This window comes from Bufo bufo, chromosome 2 (assembly GCF_905171765.1).
Source record: "Bufo bufo chromosome 2, aBufBuf1.1, whole genome shotgun sequence".
Taxonomy (NCBI): Eukaryota; Metazoa; Chordata; class Amphibia; order Anura; family Bufonidae; genus Bufo; species Bufo bufo.
The window spans coordinates 430,104,383-430,132,081 of record NC_053390.1 but is presented as its reverse complement, the minus strand read 5'-3'; the positions used below and the strand labels follow the sequence as shown (position 1 = coordinate 430,132,081).

At 44.9% G+C, this 27,699-nt stretch overlaps 1 protein-coding gene across 2 annotated transcripts; it reads left to right on the top strand.

Annotated features, from left to right (window-relative positions):
* Window positions 1–11,938: 11,938 nt before the first annotated feature.
* On the top strand, window positions 11,939–27,041 carry RNF170 (ring finger protein 170). 2 transcript variants are annotated; one of them, XR_005776254.1, is made up of 8 exons: window positions 11,939–12,017; window positions 13,531–13,686; window positions 18,268–18,343; window positions 19,355–19,463; window positions 20,507–20,580; window positions 23,201–23,308; window positions 25,772–26,107; window positions 26,676–26,806. XR_005776254.1 is itself a non-coding variant. In XM_040417395.1 (7 exons), exons 2-7 carry the CDS (start codon window positions 13,553–13,555, stop codon window positions 26,943–26,945), a joined length of 771 nt encoding a protein of 256 aa, XP_040273329.1. In that variant the 5' UTR covers window positions 11,939–12,017; window positions 13,531–13,552; the 3' UTR covers window positions 26,946–27,041. The 2 variants fall into 2 exon arrangements, 1 of the variants encoding a protein (XP_040273329.1); XM_040417395.1 differs by lacking the exon at window positions 25,772–26,107 and having other exon boundaries at window positions 26,676–27,041.
* Window positions 27,042–27,699: the final 658 nt, after the last annotated feature.

The window sequence follows — 27,699 nt, the reverse complement described above, 5'->3', positions numbered from 1 at the left end:
GATGGATCATGTGATGGACCATGTGATGAGTGCAGTGACATCATCAAAGGTCCTTTTCCTGTGCACAGCAAAGATGAAGACAAAAGAGAAGCCGGGCTGCGCGAGCAAGTGGATTAGGGTGAGTTAAATTATTATAATTTTTTTTTTTAACCCCTCCAACCCTATTGTACTATGCATTCTGTATTAAGAACATGGTTATAAGGGAAAATAATAATGATCGGGTCTCCATCCCGATCGTCTCCTAGCAACCATGCGTGAAAATCGCACCGCATCCGCACTTGCTTGCGGATGCTTGCGATTTTCACGCATCCCCATTAATTTCTATGGGGCCTGCGTTGCGTGAAAAACATAGAATATAGAATATGCTGCGATTTTCATGCAACGCACAAGTGATGCTTGAAAACCAACGCTCATGTGCACAGCCCCATAGAATTGAATGGGTCCGGATTCAGTGCGGGTGCAATGCGTTCACCTCACGCATTGCACCCGCGCGGAAATATCGCCTGTGTAAAAGGGGCCTTACACAAGGATGTCTTGAGTCTGCCAAAACAGGGGCTGCTCTCATACCCACCAAGAAGGCAGCGGAACGTGGGTGTGGGCCATCAGATGAGGTAAGTGGGGCAGCGGCATTGCACAGCCACTGCTGTAATACCAGGAAGGAAGACTAGTGCAGATAAATAATATTTTTTTTGTAGATAAAGCGTACTGAAGGAGCGCTCTGTATGCGCGATTTTATCGGGCGTTTACTATTCGCGGCCGGCAACAAGCAAACGCCCATTGTCGCGAGTTCCCGGAAGTCTATGTATGGGAACGCGTGACAATACGCTCCAAAGAAGCTCCTGTACTTCTTGGGGCGTAGGGCGTTTTACAGCGCGTTCGAACGCGATGTAAAACGCTCAGGTGAGAACCATGCCCATAGGGAATCATTGGTTCTTGCCTGTTGAGCGTTTTACAGCGCGTAGGAACGCGCTGTAAAACGCTTAGGTGTGAACCCAGCGTTAAACTCCGGCAGGATGTGCCCTGTCTGAATAGCCTGCCAAATCACGTTACCAGAGATGTGAACGAAGCCTCATAAGAAAAAAAATTAGGCTAAGTTTATACGTCAGATAATTGATAATGCAGATTTGTCTGTAAATCTGCGACAAAATCAACTTTTGTTACATGTGAAATTTGTCACAGATTCGCTGCTCATTTCACCCTTCCACATTGCAAAGCATGAAATTCATGGTGAAAATCCACAGCTACCCCACACAAGAACAAGCGTGCTACACATCTGAAATTCATTTATTTATTTTATGCAGCACTTTAAGCACGTTATCAACGGGGCTCACAATCTAGGTTCTTTATCAGTATGTCTTTGGAGTGTAGGAGGAACCCGGAGAACCCAGAGGAAACCCTCACAAAGACTAGGAGAACATACAACCTCCATGCAGATGTTGTCCTTGGCCAGATTTGACCTAGGATCCCAGCTCTGCAAGGCACCAGTGCTAACCACTGAGCATCCACTTGGATTATGCTGTAAACTGCCACAGATTTGCAGTGCGGTATCTGCTCCACATATACGGAAACGTAGCCTTAGGCCTCTTGCACACGACCGTATGTATTTTGCGGTCCGTTGTTCACAGATCCGTTCCTTTCTTTGTTTCTGTATTTCCGCAAAAACATATCCGTATGGTTTCCGTATGTGGATCGCAAACGGAAACATAAAATTAGTAATTATTACTGTAATGTTTGTAAACAGTAAACACATGGACAAAGTGGGCATGGATCCGCAAAATACGGATGAGTTACGTATGCATTTCGTATTTTTTGCGGACCCGTTGACTTGAATGCAGTGATGGAACGTGATTTGCGGACAATAATAGGACAAGTTCTATCTTTTAAAATACGGAAGTTCTATCTTTTAAAATACGGAAACGGAATGCGTACGGAGTACACTCCGTTTTTTTCGCGGAACCATTGAAATGAATAGTTCCGCATGCGGAAACCGCAAAAATGGAACGGAAACGGAAAAAAAATAAGTTTGTGTGAAAGAGGCCTTACAGTGTACATGGTTCAGTGTCTGGCTTATTTTACGCCACCCGTGAAACCACAACACTAATTAAAATTCTAAGCCTCTGCAAAGTGTTTTACATGTCACATCCACTATGTCTGGTTAATCTTAGGTCAAGTGGAATGTCGTTCAGCATACGTTAGAAGATCATGTCATCCTATTGAACAGATGTCCCTTCATCTTTATGTAATGGTTACAAAGCATGCAACATATGAAGAAGCAGACATCTTAGGTTTCAGGCCTGGATTAAGGAGGGAATGAAAAAGTTGTGTTTTGTTTTATGGTGAAATGTAATATTGGGAGCAAATCAAAATACGGCACTCAAGTCAAAAACTAAAGAGATGATCAGAGGGAATGCCATGAGTTCAGACATTTCACTAGAAAGTACAGGCACTTTCATATACCTTGAATATATAGAAATATAATTATTAGGTTATAGCTACTAGAGATGGGTCGTTGATCCCGGGAGTAGGGCCTCATGCACACGACCGTTGTGTGCATCCGTGGCCGTTTTCCATTTTTTTTCGCGGACCCATTGACTTTCAATGGGTCCGTGGAAAAATCGGAAAATGCACCGTTTTGCAGCCGCATCCGTGATCCGTGTTTCCTGTCCGTCAAAAAAATATGACCTGTCCTATTTTTTTGACGGACAACGGTTCACGGACCCATTCAAGTCAATGGGTCTGTGAAAGAACACGGATGCACACAAGATTGGCATCCGCTTCCGTGATCCGTGGCCGTAGGTTACTTTCATACAGATGGATCCGAAGATCCGTCTGCATAAAAGTTTTTTCAGAGCTGAGTTTTCACTTTGTGAAAACTCATATCCGACAGTATATTCTAACACAGAGGCGTTCCAATAGTGATAGGGACGCTTCTAGTTAGAATATACTACGAACTGTGTACATGACTGCCCCCTGCTGCCTGGCAGCACCCGATCTCTTACAGGGGGCTGTGATCCGCACATTTAACCCCTCAGGTGCTGCACCTGATAGGTTAATTGTGCATATCATAGCCCCCTATAAGAGATCAGGGGCTGCCAGGCAGCAGGAGGCAGACCCCCTCCCTCCCCAGTTTTAATTTCATTTGTGGCCAGTGCGGCCCCTACCCTCCCTCTATTGTATTATTTTCATTGGTTGCACAGTGTGCGGCCCCCCCCTCCCTCTATTGTATTATTTTCATTGGTGGCACAGTGTGCGGCCCCCCCTCCCTCCCTCTATTGTATTATTTTCATTGGTGGCACAGTGTGCGGCCCCCCTTCTCTCTATTGTGTTATTTTCATTGGTGGCACAGTGTGCGGCCCCCCCTCCCTCTATTGTATTATTTTCATTGGTAGCACAGTGTGCGGCACCCCCCGGCCCCCCCCCCCCCTCCCTCCCTCTATTGTATTATTTTCATTGGTGGCACAGTGTGCGGCCTCCCCTTACTTAGCAATATTAGAAGCATCAAACTTACCTGCTGCGCTGTCTGTGACCGGCCGGGAGCTCCTCCTACTGGTAAGTGACAGATCATTAAGCAATGCGCCGCACAGACCTGTCACTTACCAGTAGGAGGAGCTCCCGGCCGGTCACAGACAGCGCAGCAGGTAAGTATGATGCTTCTAATATTGCTAAGTAACCATGGCAACCAGGACTGCAGTAGCGTCCTGGTTGCCATGGTTACCGATCGGAGCCCCAGCGATTAAACTGGGACTCCGATCGGAACTCTCCGCTGCCACCAATGATCGGGGGGAGAGGGGAGGCCGCACACTGTGCCACCAATAAAAATAATACAATAGAGGGAGGGAGGGGGGGCCGCACACTGTGCCACCAATGAAAATAATACAATAGAGGGAGGGGGGGCCGCACACTGTGCCACCAATGAAAATAATACAATAGAGGGAGGGGGGGCGCACACTGTGCCACCAATGAAAATAATACAATAGAGGGAGGGGGGGCCGCACACTGTGCCACCAATGAAATTAATCCAATAGAGGGAGGGAGGGTGGGGGGCCGAGGGGGGTCTGCCCCCTGCTGCCTGGCAGCCCCTGATCTCTTACAGGGGACTATGATACGCACAATTAACCCCCCTCAGGTGCAGCACCTGAGGGGTTTATTGTGCGGCTCACAGCCCCCTGTAAGAGATCGGGTGCTGCCAGGCAGCAGGGGGCAGTCATGTACACAGTTCTTAGTATATTCTAACTTGAAGCGTCCCCATCACCATGGGAACGCCTCTGTTTTAGAATATACTGTCGGATCTGAGTTTCACGATCTAACTCATATCCGACAGTATATTCTAACATAGAGGCGACGGTGATGGGGACGGGGACGCTTCAAGTTAAAATATACCATCGGATTGGAGAAAACTCCGATCCGATGGTATATTAACTCCTGACTTTACATTGAAAGTCAATGGTGGACGGATCCGTTTGCAATTGCACCATATTGTGTCAACGTCAAACGGATCCGTCCACATTGACTTGCATTGTTATTCAGGACGGATCCGTTTGGCTCCGCACGGCCAGGCGGACACCAAAACGATTGCCGGATCTGGCATTTTTTCCATAGGAATGTATTAGTGCATTCAAATTGCCGCATTGACGGGTCCGGTATTCCGGTCTGCACATGCGCAGACCTTTAAAAATTGGGAAAAAATAAATACCGGATCCGTTTTGCCGGATGACACCAGAAAAAACGGATCTGGTGTTGCAATGCATTTTTCTGACTGATCGGCCATTTTTCAGACTGATCAGAATCCTGATAAGGGTACTTTCAAACTTGCGTTGTTTGATTCCGGCAGGCAGTTCCGTTGCCTGAACTGCCTACCTGATCAGGCAAACTGTATGCAAACACATGTCATTTTTTCTGACTGATCATGCATTTACCTATAGCCTAAGGGTACTTTCACACTTGCATTTTTCTTTTCCGGCATTGAGTTCCATCCTAGGGGCTCAATATCGGAAAATAACTGATCAGTTTTATCCCCATGCATTCTGAATGGAGAGTAAGCCATTCAGGATGCATCAGGATGTCTTCAGTTCAGTCGTTTTGACTGATCAGGCAAAAGAGAAAACCGCAGCATGCTACGGTTTTATCTCCGGCGAAAAAAACTGAAGACTTGCCTGAATGCCGGATCCTGCATTTTTTCCCATAGGAATGTATTAGTGCCAGAATACCGGAATGCCGGAACCGTCCTTCCGGTATGCGCATGCGCAGACTGAAAAAAAGGTGAAAAAAATAAATGCCGGATCCGTTTTTGCCGGATTACACCGGAAAGACGGATCCGGCATTTCAATGCATTTTTTCGACTGATCAGGCATTAGTAAGACTGATCAGGATCCTGATCAGTCTTACTAATGCCATCAGTTGGCATACGTTTTGCCTGATCCGGCAGGCAGTTCCGGCGACGGAACTGCTTGCCAGATCTCTCTGCCGCAAGTGTGAAAGTACCCTAAGGGTACTTTCACACTTGCGGTAGGACGGATCCGACAGGCTGTTCACCATGTCGGATCCGTCCTTCCGCTATTTAGCCGTGCCGCCGGACCGCCGCTCCGTCCCGATTGACTATAATGGGGACGGGGGCGGAGCTCCGGCGCAGCACGGCGAGAGCCGCCGGACTAAAAAGTCGGACATGCAGGACTTTTAGTCCGGCGGCCTTTCGCCGTTCACCGCCGGAGCTCCGCCCCCATTATAGTCAATGGGGACGGAGCGGCAGCACGGCGAAATAGCGGAAGGACGGATCCGACATGGTGAACATCCTGTCGGATCCGTCCTGCCGCAAGTGTGAAAGTAGCCTAAGTCTGAAAAATGCCTGATCAGTCAGAAAAAATGACATGCAACGGAACTGCCTGCCGGAATCAAACAAAGCAAGTGTGAAAGTCCCCTTAGCAGCGCTGTGCTTGGTACTGCAGCAGAGGCCCATTCACTTAAATGGGACTGAGCTGTGTTTAAGCCATGTGACCAATAAACATGACATCAAATGGTTTAGGAAGAGGCCAAAGCTCTCATGGAGCGCCATGGTCTCAACAGACAGCTGATCGGCGGGGAGTCGGACCCCTGCTGATCTAATACTGATGCTAGGCCATCAATATCAAAATCCCAGAGAAGCCCTTTAATTGTTAAATATGTTGTGTACTATGATTTTTCTTTTTTATTGATAATTTTTACAAATTTTAAGTACATTTTGGATTTTTTTTAAATCAATAAATGTAATACATAGTGACCAAAATTTACCACTAACATAAAGTACAATGTGTCCCAAAACACAATCTCCGATTCACTTGGATAAGTAAAAGAATTCCTAAGTTTTCACCACAAAAAGTGATTTTAGATTTGAAAAATGAAGCCATGTCAGGAAGGTGAGGTGGAAAAGAGTCAAGCAACATGATAAGGCACCTTGTTCGTATATGAAGACTCGTGAGCTCTGGAATTCGGGGTAGCATGCAGGCAACGTGGACAACGAGAATTTTCACCAGTGGGATTTGCTTTTATGAGATTTGTAGTCGTGCATGTTTAGTGCCACCTAGTGACTGGAAACAGAAAGGCGCCATAAAAACAGACGTATATTTATAGCCAATGACAAGCTCAAGGGCCAAGCCATTTTTGGATCCTCAAAATACGGATACCTAGTGTTTTTCTCACTCCCATTAAGGCCTCCTGCACACGAATGTGTGTGCCCCGTGGTCATGCTGCGGGCCGCAATGCACGAACGCCGTCCGTCAGGCAGCGGATCACGGACCCATTTACTTTAAAGAGTCCACGATCCGGACGCAAAAAGATAGGACATGTTCTATCTTTTTGCGGAACGGAAGTATGGGACGAAACCCCACGGAAGCACTCCGTAGGGTTCCATTCTGCATCTCCGGATTTGCGGACCCATTGAAGTGAATGGGACCGCATCTGTGATGCGGAATGCCCACGGAACGGCACCTGTGTATTGCGGATCCGCAAATGCGGTCCGCAATACGGCAATAGGGCGCACATGTTCATGTGCAGGAGGCCTAATAGAACTGGCTATACTTGTCTGCAAAATGGCCAGAATAGGACACGTTCTATATATAAACAGATGACATTCCGCCTGCGTCCTCCTTGCTCACAGTTAGATTGCCGTAATCTCGCGATGCGTGAGCTCACGCTTGCGCAGTTTCTTCCCTAAGGCTGATGCCAGCACAGGGAAGGAACACTATGCCGGCACTGCGCATGCGCGAGCTCGCGCATTGCGAGATTACGCCAATCTAACTGTGAGCAAGGAGGATATTCGGAGGATGCAGGCGTGGCTGGGCACCAGGAAGGTTCGTATGGCCCCTTGGGCACCTTACCAGGCTCATTTACATATCTCTAAAATCATTTTTTAAACACAATAAAAGGACACAGCTTTATAGGACAGGTATATTGCGGACGTGCTAGCGGCGATCTAGCCGTGCATGTCCGCATCTCTATAACTGAAAACGAGGTGACAGAATCCCTTTAAAGGGGATTTCAAGTCTTTTTTTTACTGATGACCTATCCTCTAGAGAGGTTTATAGTATCTGATCGGTGGGGGTCTGACACCTAGGACCCTTGCTGATCAGCTGTTTGAGAAGGCACCATGGTCTTCTCGCGGTTTAGCCTAGGCCAGTGACTACACGTTCATCAGTCACATGACCTAGGAGCAGCTCAGCCCCATAGAAGTGAATGAGGCTGAGCTGCGATACCAAGCACAACCACTATACAATATACGGCGCTGTGCTTGGTGAGCAGGGAGAAGGCCGTGGCGCTCACAGGAGAGCCGGTGACTTCTCAAGCATCTGATTGTTGTGGGTCTCAGGTGTCCAACCCCCACCGAACACCGATGAGAGGATAGGAAACCCCCATTAAGCTCCTTTTGGTATTCTGTTAATTTCTGATAACCGAATTGTTTACTCAGTGATAATTCCTAATGGCCACGTCTCAGTCATGTGTCTGTACCCTTCTAAATATTGTGCAACCGCCAGAGTTCTGCCATGTTCTGAACTGCTCTGCTAGCACAGTCTTGGTAAATCTCCCCTTTAATTGACAACTTTCAGAAAACATTTTTTAAAGAGGACCTTTCACCGATTCTTACCCTATGAACTAACTATACAGATATGTAGAGCGGCGCCCGGGGATCTCACTGCACTTACTATTATCCCCGGGCGCCGCTCCGTTCTCCTGCTATGCCCTCCGGTATCTCCGCTCACTAAGTTATAGTAGGCGGAGATACCAGTCCCTAAGTTATGGTAGGCGGAGTCTGCCCTAGCGCTGGCCAATCGCAGCGCAGAGCTCACAGCCTGGGAGGTTATTTTCTCCCAGGCTGTGAGCTCTGCAATGCGATTGGCCAGCGCTAGGGCAGACTCCGCCTACCATAACTTAGGGAACGGAGATACCGGAAGGCATAGCAGGAGAACAGAGCGGCGCCCGGGGATAATAGTAAGTGCAGTGAGATCCCCGGGCGCCGCTCTACATATCTGTATAGTTAGTTCATAGGGTAAGAATCGGTGAAAGGTCCTCTTTAAGTCCAGGTTTCCAGTCTGCAGAAACCGAATGCGTCTGGAACCACACCAAATGTGAGGTTGTCCCACAAAAAAATATTCTACAGTTTTCAAACCAGCCCCTGGATCTGAATACTTTTGTAATTACATGTAATTAAACATTTTGTGAAGCCACTGAGTTATTCAATAACATGTATCAGTATAGCGCCACCTGCTGTTTGTTCTTTTTCTTATTTCTTTGTCCTGCTCACTGAGAAGGTCGCACATGCTCAGTTTCATCCTTCAACCACCTCCTGAGCTGTGATAGGTGGAGCTCAGACACGCCCCCCTTAGCTGCAGCAGAAAGGACACTCCCCTTGATATAAATCTAGCAGAGCAATGAATGTGGAGATCTGTGGATTTATGTTGCAGTATAATTGTCTGTAATGACAACTGATTGCTAATAAAAGCTATTATTGTGGTTTTGGCAAACGTATTTTCTTTTCCGTGTCCGTTCCGTTTTTTTTTATGGAATGTATGCGGAACCATTAATTTCAATGGGTCTGCAAAAAAAACAAAAAATGGAAGTTACTCGGTGTGCATTCCGTTTTCGTACGTCCGTTCCACAAAACGGTAGAACATGTCCTATTATTGTCCACAATACGGACAAGGATAATACTGTTCTGTTAGAGGCCAACTGTTCCTTTCCGCAAAACACGTAATGCACACGGATCTCTTCCATATTTTTTGAGGCTCCGTTTCGGTCGTGTGCATGAGCCCTACCTGATGGAAATAACTGACAAAATAACTGAAGTGTGAACTTGGCCTTAGGTTCACACGACCGTATGTCTTTTTCAGTGCTGTTTTTACCGGATCCGTTTTTTACCATTTTTTTTTTTTCAGTAGTGTTTCCGGTTCCGTTTTTCTATATGGCATATACAGTATACAGTAATTACATAGAAAAAATTGGGCTGGGCATAGAATTTTCAATAGATGGTTCCGCAAAACCGTAACGGATATGGAAGACATACGGAGTACATTCCGTATGTGTTCCGTTTTCTTTGCGGACCCATTGACTTGAATGGAGCTACGGAACGTGATTTGCTGGCAATAATAGGACGTTTTATTTTTCAACAGAACGGAATGAATACGGAGTACATTCCGTTTTTTTTGCGGAACCATTGAAATAATGGTTCTATATACGGACCATAAAAAACGGCCTGTATACGGAACGCAAAAAACGTTAGTGTGAACGAGCGCTTAGAAAGAAGTTGTCATTTACAGTATGATGTCTGATTTTCATTTTTTTCTGATTTTCTCTGGGAATAAAGACGTTCTCTCTTATAAAAAGTGATCAAAAAGTCGCACACATTTCAAATGGTATCACTGAAAAGAACAGATCGTCCCGCAAAAATGAGCCCTCACACAGCCCCGTACACAGAACTACAAAAAAGTTATAGGGGTCAGAATATGGTTATAAAAGAATTTTTTCCTCAAAGCTTTTAATGTCTTTTTCAGTATTAAAACGCAAGAAAAATTATACAAGTGTGGTATCATTGTAACCGTAATGACCTGGAGAATGAAGAGAACAGGCCAATTTTACCGCATGGTGTACAGTGTAAAAAAAATAAAAACCTTTATCAGAATTGTGTTTTTTTCCAATTCTACCCCATTTGAAATTTTCTTCCTACTACATAGTATGTAACTGTAAATGGTGCCATTAGAAAGTACAACTTGTCCTGCAAAAAGTAAGCCCTCATAAGCCTATGTGAATAGATAAATAAAAAAGTTAGAACTATGGGAAAGGGGGGGGGGGGGGGGGGGAAGGTGAAAAACAAAAACACAAAAAAGTAAAATCTCAGGGTACTGAAGGGTTTACACCACCGTTTTTCTTTTCCGGTGTTGAGTTCCGTCACAGGAGCTCAATACCGGAAAAGAACTGATCAGTTTTATTCTAATGCATTCTGAATGGGGAGCTTTCCGTTCAGGATGCATCAGTTCAGTCCCTCTTACGTTTTTTGGCCGGAGAAAATACCTCAGCATGCTGCAGTGTTCTCTCTGGCCAAAAATCCTGAACACTTGCCGGAATGCCGGGCATTCATTTCCATTGAAATGTATTAGTGCCGGATCCAGCATTAAAATTGGCGCATTGACGGATCCGTTCTTCCGGTCCGTGCATGCGCAGACTTTTAAATCTGTGAAAAAAATAAATACCGGATCCGTTTTTCTGGATGACACCGGAGAGACAGATCCGGTGTTTCAATGCATTTGTAAGACGGATCTGCATCTGGATCCGTCTGACAAATGCCATCCGTTTGCGTCTGGATTGCCGGATCTGCCTGCCGGAATCGTCTGCCGCAAGTGTGAAAGTACCCTTAAAGGGGGTTTCCAAGATTTTGATACTGATGACCCATACTCTGGATAGGTCATCAGTATGTGATCGGTGGGGGTCCGAGGATAGGTCATCAGTATGTGATCGGTGGGGGTCCGAGGATAGGTCATCAGTATGTGATCGGTGGGGGTCCGAGGATAGGTCATCAGTATGTGATCGGTGGGGGTCCGAGGATAGGTCATCAGTATGTGATCGGTGGGGGTCCGAGGATAGGTCATCAGTATGTGATCGGTGGGGGTCCGAGGATAGGTCATCAGTATGTGATCAGTGGGGGTCCGAGGATAGGTCATCAGTATGTGATCGGTGGGGGTCCGAGGATAGGTCATCAGTATGTGATCGGTGGGGGTCCGAGGATAGGTCATCAGTATGTGATCGGTGGGGGTCCGAGGATAGGTCATCAGTATGTGATCGGTGGGGGTCCGAGGATAGGTCATCAGTATGTGATCGGTGGGGTCCGAGGATAGGTCATCAGTATGTGATCGGTGGGGGTCCGAGGATAGGTCATCAGTATGTGATCGGTGGGGGTCCGAGGATAGGTCATCAGTATGTGATCGGTGGGGTCCGAGGATAGGTCATCAGTATGTGATCGGTGGGGGTCCGAGGATAGGTCATCAGTATGTGATCGGTGGGGGTCCAAGGATAGGTCATCAGTATCAAAATCCCAGATAACCCCTTTAAGGGCTAGTTCACATGCCAGATTTGTCAGCAAGGTGCCCTCCGGTTTATAAACTGCAGCACTTGAAAACAAAGGGATGCAGATTCAGCAGGTTTTTGGAATGCAATCCGCACCAGACTGTGTGGGCAGTGCCTGGCATTGGATTCCCTGTGTAGAGAAAGCATGGAGATGAGAAAGCTGCAGATATAGGCAGGTGGCTTCCTGATGTACAAGGAGCACAGAGCTATGTGAGCGGAAGGGATCAAGCACGGCGGCAGGCAGCACTACGTGTCTCCACTGAGGACGGAGCCGCGGCAGGAAGTGATGGATGCGGCGCTTCCTGTGCACAGCCCTCCTCCAGGAAGACACCAGTCCCTGTAACATAGCTGACTGTGACTGTGACTGTGACTGCTGAGGAGTCTGCGCCGTCCTGTCACTGCCTGCTGACCCGGGGTCCATGAAACCTGCGCAGGTAATGGCTCTGTCTCTCCACGCTGAATGGTTTATTGAGTTGGCAGTGTTTGTCACTGGGCTTCCTCATGTCACTGTCAGGTGTCACTTCTCACAACTTTGCACACAGGTGCCAGGAAAGCTCCTGCTGTATACTCTCAATGTAGTGACAGGCCACCATTTACCCAGCCAAACAAAAATAATTGTGGGGAAAACTGCCCATAGCGACCAATCAGATTCCACCTTTCATTTTTCAGCACGCCTTTGGAAAATAAAAGGTGGAATCCGATTGGTTTCTAATGGCAACTCAGCCAGTTTTTTCTTTACACCAGTTTGAGGGGTTAATTGCCATGGATCACATGCCCTGTTATTGGGGCCGGGTGCGGGGTGTGTGATACCGCTGCCGGCATCCGCTGCCTATACTTGAATTAATGTGTTTTACATTCATTGGTGGCGCAGTGTGCCCTCCCTCCTCTCCCCACCCCAGGGAGATGGGAAAAGCAGCAATGCTGCCACTGCATTTTTACATTATAAATTTTATGGCGTTAATTTTTTGGTATAAATAACATAATATCTTTACTCTCTGGGTCACTACGATTACAGTGATACCAAATACATATAGTTTTTTTTTTCAGTTTTACTTCTTTTTTTGCAATAAAACCCCCTTTTTAAAAAAATAAAATAAAAAATATGTTCTTACATTGCCACTTTCCAAGATCCATAACTTTTTTTTAATTTTTTTATTTCTATGGAGTTGTGTGAGGGCTTGATTTTTGCCGGACGACTTGTATTTTACATTGGTATTTTTTTGGGAGTAAATGGCGCTTTTTGATAGCTTGTTATTACGTTTGTTCGGTGGCAACTAAGAATAAATGAGTAATTCTGTCCCTTTTTTTTTTTTTTTTAACGGCATTCACCGTAGGGGACAATTTACATGATATTTATGTAGTCCTTTAACACTTCTATGCAAAATAACCGTGGAGCCCCTGTTATGGGTCTTCAACACAGTGAAAGCCAGATATCCCTCAAAGGAAGGAAAACCAAGCAAAGGGATGTCCCCATTACAGAGATCACCAAATCCACCATATTAAGTGGCCCCTATGTCAAGATCCCGCTCTTTTACAAGCTTTAAGGATGTGACGGGGAAGACCTAAGCCAGTTATCCATCCACAGACAGCTGTTTCAGGGTGTTGCCCCTCATCAGTGTGGAGTAGGATTCTGGCTAACCGGGAGCAATGCCTTGGAGACTACTCAAACAAAACATTTGCTCGGTTTTCCTCCCTTTGAGGGATATCTGGCTTTCACTGTGTTGAAGACCCATAACTGGGGCTCCACGGTTATTTTGCACATCACTGTTTCCCAGGGAGCTTTGCACTTTGGATTGCTGTGTCAAGACTCTTAAATGAGGCTCCACAGTGTTTTCTGTAGCTGGTCTCCCTAAGATCAGCTATTGTTTTCTTTAACACTTCTGTTATGCCATGGACATACTTGTACCTTTACATCTAACGTGTTTGCATCTTCTTCTTGTCTTGTAGAGATTGATGCCAGTGCTCTGGGATGGCTGAATACCAACAGGATCTTCAGCACTTGCCCTTAGTTGAGTCCTTTATCGAAGGTGTAAGCAACCAAGTGGTTGTGGCCGTCGTCGTCAGTTTAATCTTTATTGCTGCTCTCACATATTTCATGTTACGGTATGTTTTGACTATAGCATGGGATAAAACAGGTTTCCTTTGATAATGACCAACATGGAAGACTAGGGATTTTTCCCATTCATTCTCACTGCCCAGGCCTGTTGTTCTCAGGGAGAATAAGCCACCCCAGAGGTGTCCGGCTGCATCTTACTCCCTACTTCTTATTGAGAGCACATGCATGCTCGGCCAAGCTTCCAATATTTAGCTGCAGATCGTTAACAGCAGATGCTACTAAACTAAGCTGTATGTTCTTGGACACCACAAACATGAGATTGCGGATGTCGCCAACTGGGTTCGATCTGCAATGGTCTCCTTTTTATGGCTAGCTTTAAATTGATGTATTTACGGTATATGAACAATTTAAAAGCCTGTCAAAGGGGCTGTCTCACGTTACATGTTGTAATTATTGTATAGATCATAGCATACTCTATACAGTATAGCGCCACCTCATGTTCAAAGTGTATAGCAATGTGCACGTCTATCCACTGAGCTGCTGGTGGTCAGGCATGCTCAGTCACTCCCCTCACAGCCAGGTTTCTGCATGGTGAGCCTCTGTTCACTGCAGTGGACCTATTAAAAATGGCTCTCTTATGTGGTCATTCTCCACATCCCTCTTCTGTCTCCACAGGGAACATTATCAGAAGGGTCTGTGTGTGTTTTGCGGATCCACAAAACACGGACACCGGCAATGTGCGTTCCGCATTTTGCGGTGCGCACATCGCCAGCACTTAATAGAAAATGCCTAATCTTGTCCGCAATTGGGGACAAGAATATGACATGTTCTATTTTTTTTCGGGACCGGAATTGCGGACCTGGAAGTGTGGATCCGCAATTCCGGATCCGGGCAGCACATCGTGCAGCCCCAATAGAAATGAATGGGTCCGCAATTCCGTTCCACAAAATGCGGAACAGAATTGCGGACGTGTGAATGGACCCTTAGAGTTTGTCTTTTTTGAAAATATGATGCCTGATTTTATCAAAGGCTGTAGATGAAATAGATTACACCTTCTTTGTAAGGGCAAATTGCAGATCCGCAAAGCACAGAAGCCGCCCTTGTGCCTTCCGCAATTTGCGGAACGGAACAGGAGGCCTATTATAGAAATGCCTATTCTTGTCCGCAAAACGGACAAGAATAGGGCATGACTCATCATTTTTGTGGAGCAACGGATGCGGACAGCACACAGAGCGCTGTCCGCATCTTTTGTGGACCCATTGAAATGAATGGTTCCGTGTACGGACCGTATGCAGAACGCATGAAACGGCCTGTATACGGAACTCAAAATACGTTCGTTTGAACGAGCCCTAAGGCTGAGTTCACACTTCAGTGATTTCCATCGGTTATTATGAGTCAAACCAGGTGCGGGTCAGAAACACAGAATATGTGCAGATCTTTAGATTATATCTTATCTATGAGTAGGCTTCACTACTGATCAAATAACTGAAGTGTGAACTCAGCCTAAGGCCTCATTCACATTTCCACGTATTTCACTGACGTGTACTGTCCGAATTTTCCATGGACCGCACACGTACCCATTGATTTACATGTGTCCACATTTCAGTATTTTTGTTACTGCCTGTGGGTCAGTAAGAAAATCACAGAGACAAACACTACTTTGACCCGTGACCAAGCACGCCCATTGAAGTCTATGGGTCTGTGAAAATCACTGACACAACACGTATGGCATCTGTGTTGTGTCCGTGTTGCAACCATTTTTTACTGAAGACTAATAGGAGATTCTTTGGAAATTTAATTTTCAGCTGAGCAACTTCCGTGAATTTCATGACACACGTACGGTAGAAATAGACACACGAACCCACCATGGATCCTTCACGGACATCCTCACAGATAAAACATGTACGCATTTTTTCACGGATGTGACATGGAAATGTAAATGAGGCCTAATACTCACATTTTGTAGGATACTACCGTCTATGTAATGTCCGCTTCTGGGATGTCATCAATCAAGTCTTTTGTCTGCCGAAAGCTATTCCTATTGACTGCTGTGCAGTGAACAGAGAACTGGCTGTGAGGAGAGGGACTGAGCATGTGTGACCAGTAGGACTCAGTAGATGGACGTGCACATTGCTATGCACTCTGACCACAAGGTGGTGGTATACCATGTAAGAAAAGTTGTAACATTTCAAGATAGTCTTCTTTTTTTTATGATGAATATGACAGTGGTGGACAACCCCTTTAAGAGACATGCCAGCAATCTAAGATGTCTGTCAGCCAATACTCGCACTTAGAGCATGTTTTATTCGGAAGGGAATTTAGACAAGCTATTATCAGACACTACAGCCGTTGCAAAACAAAGGATCAGACATGATAAAATCTAACATGCCTAATCCTGGTTTTCCATCAGGGCACAGTTAAAGGGGTTGTGTCACTTCGGTAAGTGCCATTTATCATGTAGAGAAAGTTAATACAAGCCACTTACTAATGTATTGTTATTATCCATATTGCCTCCTTTGCTGGCTGGATTCATTTTTCCATCACATTATACATTGCTTGTTTCCATGGTTACGACTAGGGATGAGTGAATCTACTTCGGAGGAAACATCCGAAGTCGATTCGCATACAATTTTGTTTCAATACTGTACCGAGTACAGTATTAGAATGTATTGGCTCCGATGAGACTTCGCATAACTTCAGAAATTGATTAATACTGTAAAAAAACATTTCCTGTACTCGGGTTCGGTTCCAAGTGGTACCTGGGAACCGAACCCGAGTTCAGGAAATGTTTTTTCACAGTATTAATCAATTTCTGAAGAAGTTATGCAAAGTAACATAGGACATAAGGCCGAAAAAAGACATTTGTCCATCCAGTTCGGCCTGTTATCCTGCAAGTTGATCCAGAGGAAGGCAAAAAAAAAAACGTGAGACTTCACGAAGTAATACCTTTGGCTCATCGGAGCCAATACATTCTAATACTGTATGGAGCTCCTGCCCCGTACAGTATTGAAACAAAGTTTTATGCGAATAGACTTCGGATGTTTCAGCCGAAGTCGATTTGCTCATCCCTAGTCGTAACCATGGAAACGAGCAATGTATAATGTGATGGAAAAAGTAATCCAGCCAGCAAAGGAGGCAATATGGATGATCATAATACATTAGTAAGTGCCTTGTATTAACTTTCTCTACATGATAAATGCCACTTACTGAACTGAGACAACCCCTTTAAGATACTATTGCTGATGGAATGTTTAATACATTTAGGCATTTTCCAGATCTGCCGGGACAATAAATTACATTCTCACAATTAGTTTTAGTTCTGGTCACACTTGCTTGTTTGTCTTATTGTCAATGTTAGATTTGCCCATTTCACCAGCTATTGTACCTGTGTGAAGAGCTAATATCCTTTTCATAATTTAGAGTATGGTCTAGACAGTTCTGTTTTAATGGTGTGAAGTTACAGGGGTTCTCCAGGAGTGATTCAAAATGGCTGGCAACAACCTGTCCTAGAATGTGAGCAGGACAGGTTGCCTCAACTTGTAGAGCTGCCTATGGGGGTCAGGGGACTTGGCCTCACTACACTACAAGTACAGGAACATGAGCCATAACAGGTTGACGCGTTTCAACATTAAGTCTTAGTCATAACTATGACGCGTCAACCTGTTATGGCTCATGTTCCTGTACTTGTAATGTATACCAAATAAAACTTTGATTTTAACAGAGGATGACCGTGCTGGAGGGTTTTTATTTTTCTCATTGCAAGTTTCCTGGTCCGGGAGCTCTGTGCACGTCTCTTGCTAGCAGCGGGTGAGCTGATAAACTTTTTTGTGGATTACTCTGGCCCTTACATATACTACATATTGGTGAGTGTTCCTGTTAGGCTGCTCAGCCATGATGACATATCATAGGAAAGACTGCACCATTCCTATCTATTGTAGAGCAGTGTAGTGAGGCCCCGCCACCTCACCCCCATAGGCAGCTGTGTAAGTGGAGGCAACCAGTCCTGCTCACATTCTAGGTCAGGTTGCTGGCTGCCATTTTAAAGAGGACCTTTCATCGGTCCAAACATTGTGAACTAAGTATCATGACATATACAGCGGCGCCCAGGGATCTCACTGCACTTACTATTATCCCTGGGCGCCGCTCCGTTCTCCTGCTATGCCCTCCAGTATGTTCGGGGACTTGGTTATAGTAGGCGGAGACTTAGGGGACTTGGTTATAGTAGGCGGAGTCTGCCCTTGTTCTGCTGGGCGTCTCCTTCTCCTAGGCTGTAGCGCTGGCCAATCGCAGTGCAGAGCTCACAGCCTGGGAGGTTTTTTCTCCCAGGCTGTGAGCTCTGCGCTGCGATTGGCCAGCGCTACAGCCTAGGAGAAGGAGACGCCCAGAAGAACAAGGGCAGACTCCTCCTACTATAACCGAGTGACCGAAACATACCGGAGGACATAACGGGAGAACGGAGCGGCGCCCAGGGATAATAGTAAGTGCAGTGAGATCCCTGGGCGCCGCTGTATATGTCATGATACTTAGTTCACAATGTCAGAATCGGTGAAAGGTCCTCTTTAAATCATTCCTAGAGGACCCTTTTAGAGTTACCCTCATAAAACTTGTGTTTTCCATTGGTTTAACAGAAATGAGCAGCAAAACATTCACCCCGAAAACCAAGAAAGGGTACGCGCCATTAGGGAGCAACTTCAAAATGAACAGGTATGTTACCTCTTTGTATATGTTTAGGTTTAAATATTTAGGAGTTGGAATCTGAAACATCTCCTTTCTGCCTTCTGGGCTAAATTCACCTTTGATTAAAGGGGATGTAACGGCAACAAAACACCCCCCAAATTAGAGTAAGTGACGCTGTAGTTTTCCCTTCATACTCACTTGCATTCTGAGGCTGTGCTCCAACAAACCAGCAATAAATGCATTGAGAGGACTCCTGAGTTCATGCACATAACAGAGAGGACTCAAAGAAGAGTCCTCCTAATGCATTTTACTGCTGGTTTATAGGAGCACAGCCTCAGAATACAAGTGAGTATGAAGATCAGACTCAGAATCACTTATACTGTACACCGTGGGGGGTGTTTTGGAGCTGAACAGATTCCCTTTAAATAATTTTTGATATGGTTGCTGCCTGTCGACCCTACTGGAGGGAGATTAGCGTTTTATTGCTGTCCATGAGACCTATAGAGGCGGGTACAAGTAGACAGCATATTCTCTTTCAGTTCTGTGTCTATGCAGGAGATCTTGAGCTTTGACTACTATGAAAATATATTGGAAATCTACACAGATTTTTTTAACCTAAAAACTAGGAGTGTAACCCATGCAGTTGCACGGTTTGAGTGTGAATAGAGACTGATTAACGGGTTAAATATGGTCTTAACTCATACTTATCAGTGTTACCTAATGAGTTTGGGTAATAGTCATGTGATGGAAATGTAAAGGGAGTGTTTAAACTCACCAGCAGATGGCTATGAGCAAGGATTAGTCATCTGAACGCGTAAGCAAAGCCTTGGTTTCTGCTGACTGGTTTCATGGTGGATTTGATGTGTAAGTCAGTGAAGAATCCTTTACCAGTTCTAGAATCTTCTTACAGTTTAAAACATGGTGTTAAAAAGTGGATATTCACATACGTGTTGTATCTAATGAATAATTCAGCATTAATAGGCCAGGATAGCAGTGGGAACTGGCATTTTAGTTTTGCTTGCTCTTTTGTATTCACAGGAAACAACTGTCCAATCTCGACCTCAGTTCTACTCGGATATGTCTTGTCCAGTCTGTTTGCAGCAGGCTACATTTCCAGTGGAAACAAACTGCGGACATCTTTTTTGTGGTAAATTAGTAAAATGCATAGTTTTAATTAAAATGAATTATTAAAGTAATTCATTATTTCAAACCAGATTTAAAGGGGTAATGCCATGATTGATGTAAAAAATGAAAATCAGACATCATATACAGTGTAGTACATGACAATACCCTTCTAACAAAGCTGGAACCAGCCTTGTTCCTCACATGGAACCAGAGATATTGTCATTCAATGCACTAGTTATTCTGCTAGATTTATTTCAAGCTCAGGGGCATGTCCTTTCCCTGTAACTGGCACCGCTTCTATCAGTAGATATGGCTGATGGCAGTTGAAAATGTAAACTGAGCATGTGCGACCGCCTCAGTGAAGTGGACAAGAAATAAGGAAAAGAACAAACAGTAGGCGGCGCTATACAGATACATTTTATTGGATAACAGTGGCTATGCAAAAATAATTTTTATTACATATAATTACAAAAGTATTTAGATCCAGGTGCTGGTTTGAAACATGTATAAAGTGTTTCATGGCACAACCCCTATAAAGGGGTTCTCTAGGATTTTGATATTGATGGCTCGTCACTTTCATCAATCACATGGCCTAGGCGCAAATCAGCTGAGCTGCAGTACCAAGACCCACACTGATCTGATATTGATGACCTGTCCCGAGGATAGGACATCAACGTGAAAGTCCCGGAGAACACCTTTTAAAAGTTCACTGAGTTTTCAGAAACATATCAAAAGTTTTGATTGGTAGAGGAGACAGACTTGCTCACGTATCACGCTTTCTATTTTTACTGCTGGAGAAGAAGCAAGACAGACTAAATTGAAAGTTTGTGGGCCTGTCTTGATTCCTTTTGCTGCAGTGAGGAGATCGAGTCCACTATGCAGGCTTTTCGCTTTCCTCCTGTTCAGGGAGTTGTCAGCACCGATCAAAACCTTTGGTATGTCTCTAAAACAAGTTTTCTGAGAACTCAGTGACAAGTTAATTATATTTATGTACATTTCTGGTATAATGTATTTTTCACAGTCAAATATTTAATTGAAAATAATGATAATGCTATCTCTATATAGGTCCATGCATTATTGCTTATTGGAGATATGGGTCATGGCTTGGTGCCATTAGCTGTCCTATTTGCCGACAAATGGTAAGAATCAATGTTTCGTAGTTGTTTGCTTATCTTCTGAATGAATGTGCGTTCAGACCAGATTTACAGTTTTGCCTCTAAGAAAATTTATTTTACTGCTTTACTTTACTGCTCACAGAATTGCTGCCTAAGTTTAAATTAAAATTTTACAACAGCTGGAGGGCCGCAGGTTGAGCATCCCTGGTATAAGGGACAGGAGAGAACACAGTAGAGGTGAGAACTGATTATCTATCATCACTAGAATACCTTACTTATTACTGTTTATAGTATAAGGACAGGAGAGAACACAGGAGAGGTGAGAACTGATTATCTATCACCACTAGAACACCCTGCTTATCACGGTTTATAGTATAAGAACAGGAGAGGTGAGAAGTTAAAGGGGTTGTCCGGGTTCAGAGCTGAACCCGGACATACCAATAATTTCATCCAGGCAGCCCCCCACTGACATGAGCACTGGAGCAGTTTATGCTCCGATGCTCTCCCTTGCCCTGCGCTGGGCAAGGGCTCTTTTACTTACAATAACACACTGCCGGGTGGAGGCAGTGTTTTTCTAATCCTGTACAACCCCTTTTAAATTAAAGTGATCTTACTCTGGCCACCTGAGCAATGTAGTTCATATAGACCAATCTCCCTCCTTTAAAAGGGTTGTCCAAGTTATATTGATGACCTATCCTCAGGATAGGTCATCAATATCAGATCGGCGGGGGTCCGACACCCGGCACCCCCGCTGATCAGCTGTTTGAAGAGGAGGCGCGCGCCGTGCCTCTTCACTGTTTACCTTTTCGCCGTTGCATCTGCAGTGGTGAGCAGGTGTAATTACACGTGATCCATCCCATTGAAATGAATGGGACAGCTTGGGTGTAATTACACCTGCTGACCACTGCAAATGCAACGGCGAGAAGGTAAACAGTGAAGAGGAAGCAGCGCTGGCACGGCGCGCGCCTCCTCTTCAAACAGCTGATCGGCGGGGTGTCGGACCCCCGCCGATCTGATATTGATGACCTATCCTGAGGATAGGTCATCAATAAATTAACTTGGACAACCCCTTTAACATTGACGTAAAAATCTTAGCTTAGTTCTAGCACATCGTCTGACCGCAGTAACACTTTCCGTGATTGATCTGGATCAGATGGGCTTTTATGCCTGGTAAAACTGGGGATGCTTTTTATGAACCTGCAGGTGTGTCATGATAATGCGGGCTCACGGGTGATTGCCTCTCTTGATAACGAGAAGGTCTTTGATTCAGTCGAGTGAATCTTTATTTGGGAGACATTGTCACCTGTATGCGTTTTCCTCTGAATTTTTGCGTTGGTTGCTACTTTCTATCAGGCCCCAGTAGCTAGAGTGAGGGTGAATGGATACTTTTCGGACCCTCTTCTCCTGTACAGGGGTACCCGACAGGGCTGTCTGCTGTCACTATTACTTTTGCTCTTGTTCTGGAACCTCTTGCTAAACTGATTAATGTGAACTCATTGTTTGAGGCCTGGAACATGGCAGGTATTCAGGAGAAATTGTCTTTATATGCCGATGATATGTTGGTATATTTGGCGGATCCTTGCCCATCTTTAGAGGCACTGCTTAATATGGTTGATAATTACAGTGGATATTCCCGGTTACGGGTAAATTGGGCTAAATCTAGTTTCAGTGGTGACTCCTGGTTCCCCAAAATCTCTCTTTAAAAAGTCGAAACAGGTTTGCACAATTGAAATTTAGTCTGCTGCCAGACACCTTCATTCCTAGCTTCCCATTAAAATAACCCTGCACATTTGGCCTATCCTTGTGTTTGTATTTATGGATGAGGATCCAAACTAGGGTTGTTTCGGGTATCTAATTTTAAATACCCAATCGATATTTTTGTCTGGTATCGACCTTGATACTGGGATTTGCCTTTTTTCGATACTAGGCTTCGCTATTGCGCAGTCTAGTATCAGAGAACATGGAGCGTGCTGCTCTCAGCGCGCTCCGTGTTCTGAGCAGCACAGGGGAGAAGGAACCTGCTGCTGCCACCAATGAGGAGAGAGGGGCGGGCGCACTGCGCCACCAATGAAAGTAAACGTTTAATACAAATCCAAATGTTAACTATCATTGGTGGCGCAGTGCGCCCTCCTCCCCAGTATTAAAATAATTGGTGGCGCAGTGCACCCCCTCCCCTCAACCCCCCCCAGTATTAAAATCATTGGTGGCGCAGTGCAAAACTGAATCAAAATATTGGTATCGAAACAACCCTAGTCCAAACGGCTATTTAATGTGCATAGGTGACCATACACATAGGTAAAAGTAGACTTGAAGGTTAACTCTGAAACAGCCATACAAATATTTGTCTGTATTAAGCTGGACAGTTACTCACATTGGCCATAAGTTTACAGTGACACCAGACACAGAGAGATCAATCTTTCTGGGAACGTTCTTTCATGGAATGATTGTTGGTGCACTAGACAATCTGGAGGAAAGTTTTAATGCTGATGTGTCATTGGTCAGATAAAGTGATCTTTTTGATTGAACTGATTAATTTAGACCTGTGAGGCTGGCTTACTTTTTACAGCAATTGTTTATTAAATTCCCTCTTTATAATAATGAACCTGTTGTAAAGTAAACAAATATTATTATTTTTGCATTTTAGGTAACTTTATTGTTTCCAGTATTTCAAGCTGGCGAGCAGCAGGATGCCCAAGAGATATTTCAGGAAGTTAATAGTTATAATAGAAGATTTTCTGGTCAGCCACGATCTGTAAGTGTAAAGAAGTAAAAAACATTTTTGCTGATGTTTTTCATTAGGTAAAGCTGCATGCAAAAGGCTGTGCCTTGGCTGAGTCCCTTCGGCACTGCATTATAGCGCCACAGGGACTCCTAAGTGCCGCAGTTTATTTTCTGCTGTGCCACATGTCAGAATGCTTCTGTGGTGCCGCATGACTGAACGCTTCTGTAATATGATACCATATGCAGCACATATAAAATCAGATGCATACAGAGGTGTCATAGAAGTCTCTGGAGGAGACTGCATAGAATGTAAGCGGAAGCTGGAAGAAAATTCCTAATTGGGTGGTTTTGCTTTTACGGCGTTCTCTATACAGTAAAACTGACGTGTGCTCTTCATTCCACGGGGCAGTGTGAATAAGGTTATACCACATATGTATAGTTTTTATTGCGTCTTAATACTGAAAAAAAGAAAAACTTTTCGCCATATTCTGACCCCACAACTCATTTTTTATAGTTATGTCTAACCCATAATGAAACCCATAAAACAACGGTGGAATTGTGTTTTGTTCCCAATTCCACCCCTTTTAGATTTATTTTTTTCTCCCCCTAAGATTACCATTACATCGCACGCAATATTAAATGGTGCCATTAGAATGTACACCTTTTCCTCCAAAATTAAAAAAATGTAATAAAAAATTGCTGCATCAGGAAGGGTATAAAAGATGCACTGTTTTTGTTGTGAAATATTGGTGTAAAGAAAGTGCCTACCGTGCTTAGTGAGATGTACAAAATACACTCGTTGCCAAAGAAAATAACACACCAAGGAGTTGTTGGAACTGTATAAAAATTCCATGTGTGAATGTAATGATATATGTAAGTGATAACAGTATCAAAGGGAATCTGTCACCAGGTTTTAGCATATTAGGCTACTTTCACACTAGCGTTCGGGGCTCCGCTCGTGAGCTCCGTTTGAAGGGGCTCACAAGCGGCCCCGAACGCATCCGTACAGCCCTAATGCATTCTGAGTGGACGCGGATCCGCTCAGAATGCATCAGTCTGGCGGCGTTCAGCCTCCGCTCCGCAGGCGGACACCTGAACGCTGCTTGCATCGTTCGGGTGTCCGCCTGGCCGTGCGGAGTCAAGCGGATCCGTCCAGACTTACAATGTAAGTCAATGGGGACGGATCCGTTTGAAGATGACACTTTATGGCTCAATCTTCAAACGGATCCGTCCCCCATTGACTTTCAATGTAAAGTCTGGACGGATCCGCTCAGGCTACTTTCACACTTAGAAATTTTTCTAAGTTATAATGCAGACGGATCCGTTCTGAACGGATGCAAACGTCTGCATTATAGGAGAGGATCCGTCTGATTAAACATCAGACTGACCCGCTCCGAACGCTAGTGTGAAAGTAGCCTAAAGCTGTCACCATTGCCATGTACAATAAACTACCTTCTTTCCAACTTTTTTCGTTTCATGCTGTCAATTTGATTTTAAAAAAAGCACATTTTCTGTTATGCAAATGAACCTCCAAGGTGCCCAGAGGGGCGTTATTCTTCTTCTCTTGAACCTAGTAACGCCCCCTGCAGTGCCCAGCCCGCCTTAATTTCCAACCCAAGCACGCCTCCTCATCAAGAAATATCATCCCGTAGCGGAGAGGGTGGCGCCGTTCACCGGCTGTGGGAGGATATTTTTTTTTAATCAAAATGACAGCATGAAACGAAAAAAGTAGGAAAGAAGGTAGTTTATTGTACATGGCAATGGTGACAGCTTAATATGCTAAAACCTGGTGACAGATTCCCTTTAAGTTGAAGGGATAAGTTTATAGGGGAAAACTGTACAATTGAAAGGAGACTCTACTCTATGACCCTGTTGGGCTTCCTCTAGCCTGGATACAAGATGAGATATAGTTGGGCATGGAGGCACACAGGGCCCGTATTGTATCCTGCAGCACATTTACCTACAGATTTTACAGCTGGGCCTGTAGATCCTGCCCACTTGTAGGTTGCTGAAGCTGACGTTCCAGCTGGTCCCACAAATTCTTTATTTTCTGATTAAAACTGGAACTGTTTCAGTCTGGCAAAGACTTTCCTGGGAAACCCTTGCTATGTGTGGATGAGCATTATCCTGCTGAAAAATGCCAGCCCTGCCATGAGAGGCAACAGGGTGTCCTGCACATATCGCTGAGCTGTTAGTGTCCCTCATATCACTACTAGGGGTGACCAAATGTTGTATGAGATGGCTCCCCAGACTAACACACCAGCAGTTGGGGTCATGTGTTGCTTCACAGCAAAGGCAGGGTTGAGGAGCTCACCACGAGGCCTCCATATTTGAATCCGACCGTGGCATCCTAAACAAAACTTAGGTATGGGTTCAGTCTGTAGCTGTCCAGGTTTCTCGTCCATGACACCGCTGCAAACGAAGGCGATGGTGGCTTGTTGTCAATGTCTGGAAACACAATGGGCGCTGTAACACCAATTTTTTTTCTTCTAAGTGTCCGGCAATGGTCCGTGCAGAGACGGGTGTGCATGGATTTTGGACAACAAAACTGTGGGAGCTGCTTGTGCTGGTCATCGGATCAAACAAAATCCCCTCTACTGGTCTGGGCTGTCCAGATCCCATTCACCGTGTGTGCGTACCCTCATGTAACCACTGCTCCCAACACCTCCTATCAGCTAGGTCAGAACAGCCTAGATTGCGGGCAGTTCATCAAAATGACTATTCTATTCTCCCATGTGATGTGCCCCCGATCAAAGTCTATTGACTGGGCAAAATGTCTTGGAGTGCATTGCAGAGGCATGTCTAGCAGTCAACGATCTCTCACCAACAGGTATGTTACACAAAAGTAGCCTCTGGGAGCCTTTTTATAGGGCAGTGATGGCTAACCTCCGGCACCCCAGCTGTGGTGAAACTACGACTCCCAGCATGCTCCATTCATTTCTATGGAGTTCTTAGAACAGCCAAGCAAGTATACATCTTGGGGGGGGGGGGTTGTAGTTTTACCACAGGTAGAGTGCCTGAGGTTAGCCATCACAGTTATAGAGTAATAGGGAAAGCACTTTTACGCCCTCTTGTGGCAAAACCCAGTATCTGATCAGACCACTCTGGTAATTATTTACATGCCAAGTTTTGCAGCAATCTGACATTTCTTTATGGGTATATTCTTATATTTTTTTGTCAATGAGTGTATATTATGCCACATGCATCGGTTTGAAACTTTTTGTGCAATTTGCACACTTTTTTGTTTCTATGACGCTATAGCTGAATATTTCTCAAACTATATTGCATATGAGCATTTTGTGTCTTGTCATCTTATAGCACACGTTTGTTTGTAGAGAACCATTTGAAGACTGTAGATGGAAGCGTCTGACATGACCTCTTATCTCTTAATATTCTAGCTCGTGGATAGAATTATGGACTTACCAACACTGCTACGCCATGCCTTCCGTGAAATGTTTTCAGTTGGTGGCTTATTCCGGATGTTCCGAATAAGGATTGTACTCTGTCTGCTTGGAGCATTGTTCTATCTGGTTTCACCCTTGGACATTATTCCAGAAGCTGTCTTTGGTATCCTAGGTTTCATGGATGACTTGTTTGTCATATTTTTGCTACTAATTTACATATCTATCATGTATCGGGAAGTAGTAACTCAAAGGTTACATAGGTGAAAGGTGCTATGTAAGTTCTGCGTTCTAGGAGCCTTTAAATAACTATGCAGGTTTGAATTTACTGAACTACTGTCTGCCTAACTGGAATTTTTTATATCATGTTCTCCAACTGGTTAAACATAGCCTGTCACTCTTACATATGTGAATTTATATTAAAGGGGTTCTGCAGTTTTTTTAAACCGATGATCTATCCTCTCGACAGATCATCAGCATCTGATCGGCGGGGGTCCAACACCCGGAACCCCTCTCGATCAGCTGTTTGAGAAGGCCGCGGCACTCACTGTTTACCGCAGGCCCAGTGACGTCACGACTAGTATAACTGGCCTGGGCACGGCTAAGCTCTGTTCACTTGAATGACGCTTAGCCGCACCCAGGCCAGTGACCCTAATCGTGACGTCACTGGGCCTGCGGTAAACAGAAAAAAGGCTGCAGCACTACTGCCAGCACCGCTGCCTTCTCAAACAGCTGATCGGCGGAGGTCCCGGGTGTAGGACCCCCGCCGATCAGATGCTGATGATCTATCCAGAGGATAGATCATCAGTTTAAAAAACTGGCCCCAGAGATGACATTTTTCTCTGTGGACATCTCCAATATCCTGACAGTTTTATGTGCTTGAGGACTGCCCAACGGGATAGACTTCAACCTGTTTCATCCTACTATAAAGACATGCACCACAAGTCTATCAAAAGTTTTTGTAGACTGAGTTCACACACCCAGGTCCAAAAAAAAACAACAATGAGAAGTTCATTATGCG

Coding starts and splice junctions, on each gene's coding strand:
- RNF170 (XM_040417395.1), top strand. CDS start 13,553: ATGGCTGAATACCAACAGGATCTTCAGCACTTGCCCTTAGTTGAGTCC. Junction 19,464..20,506: donor CTGCGGACATCTTTTTTGTG/GTAAATTAGTAA, acceptor ATCTCTATATAG/GTCCATGCATTATTGCTTAT. Junction 20,581..23,200: donor GTCCTATTTGCCGACAAATG/GTAAGAATCAAT, acceptor TTTGCATTTTAG/GTAACTTTATTGTTTCCAGT.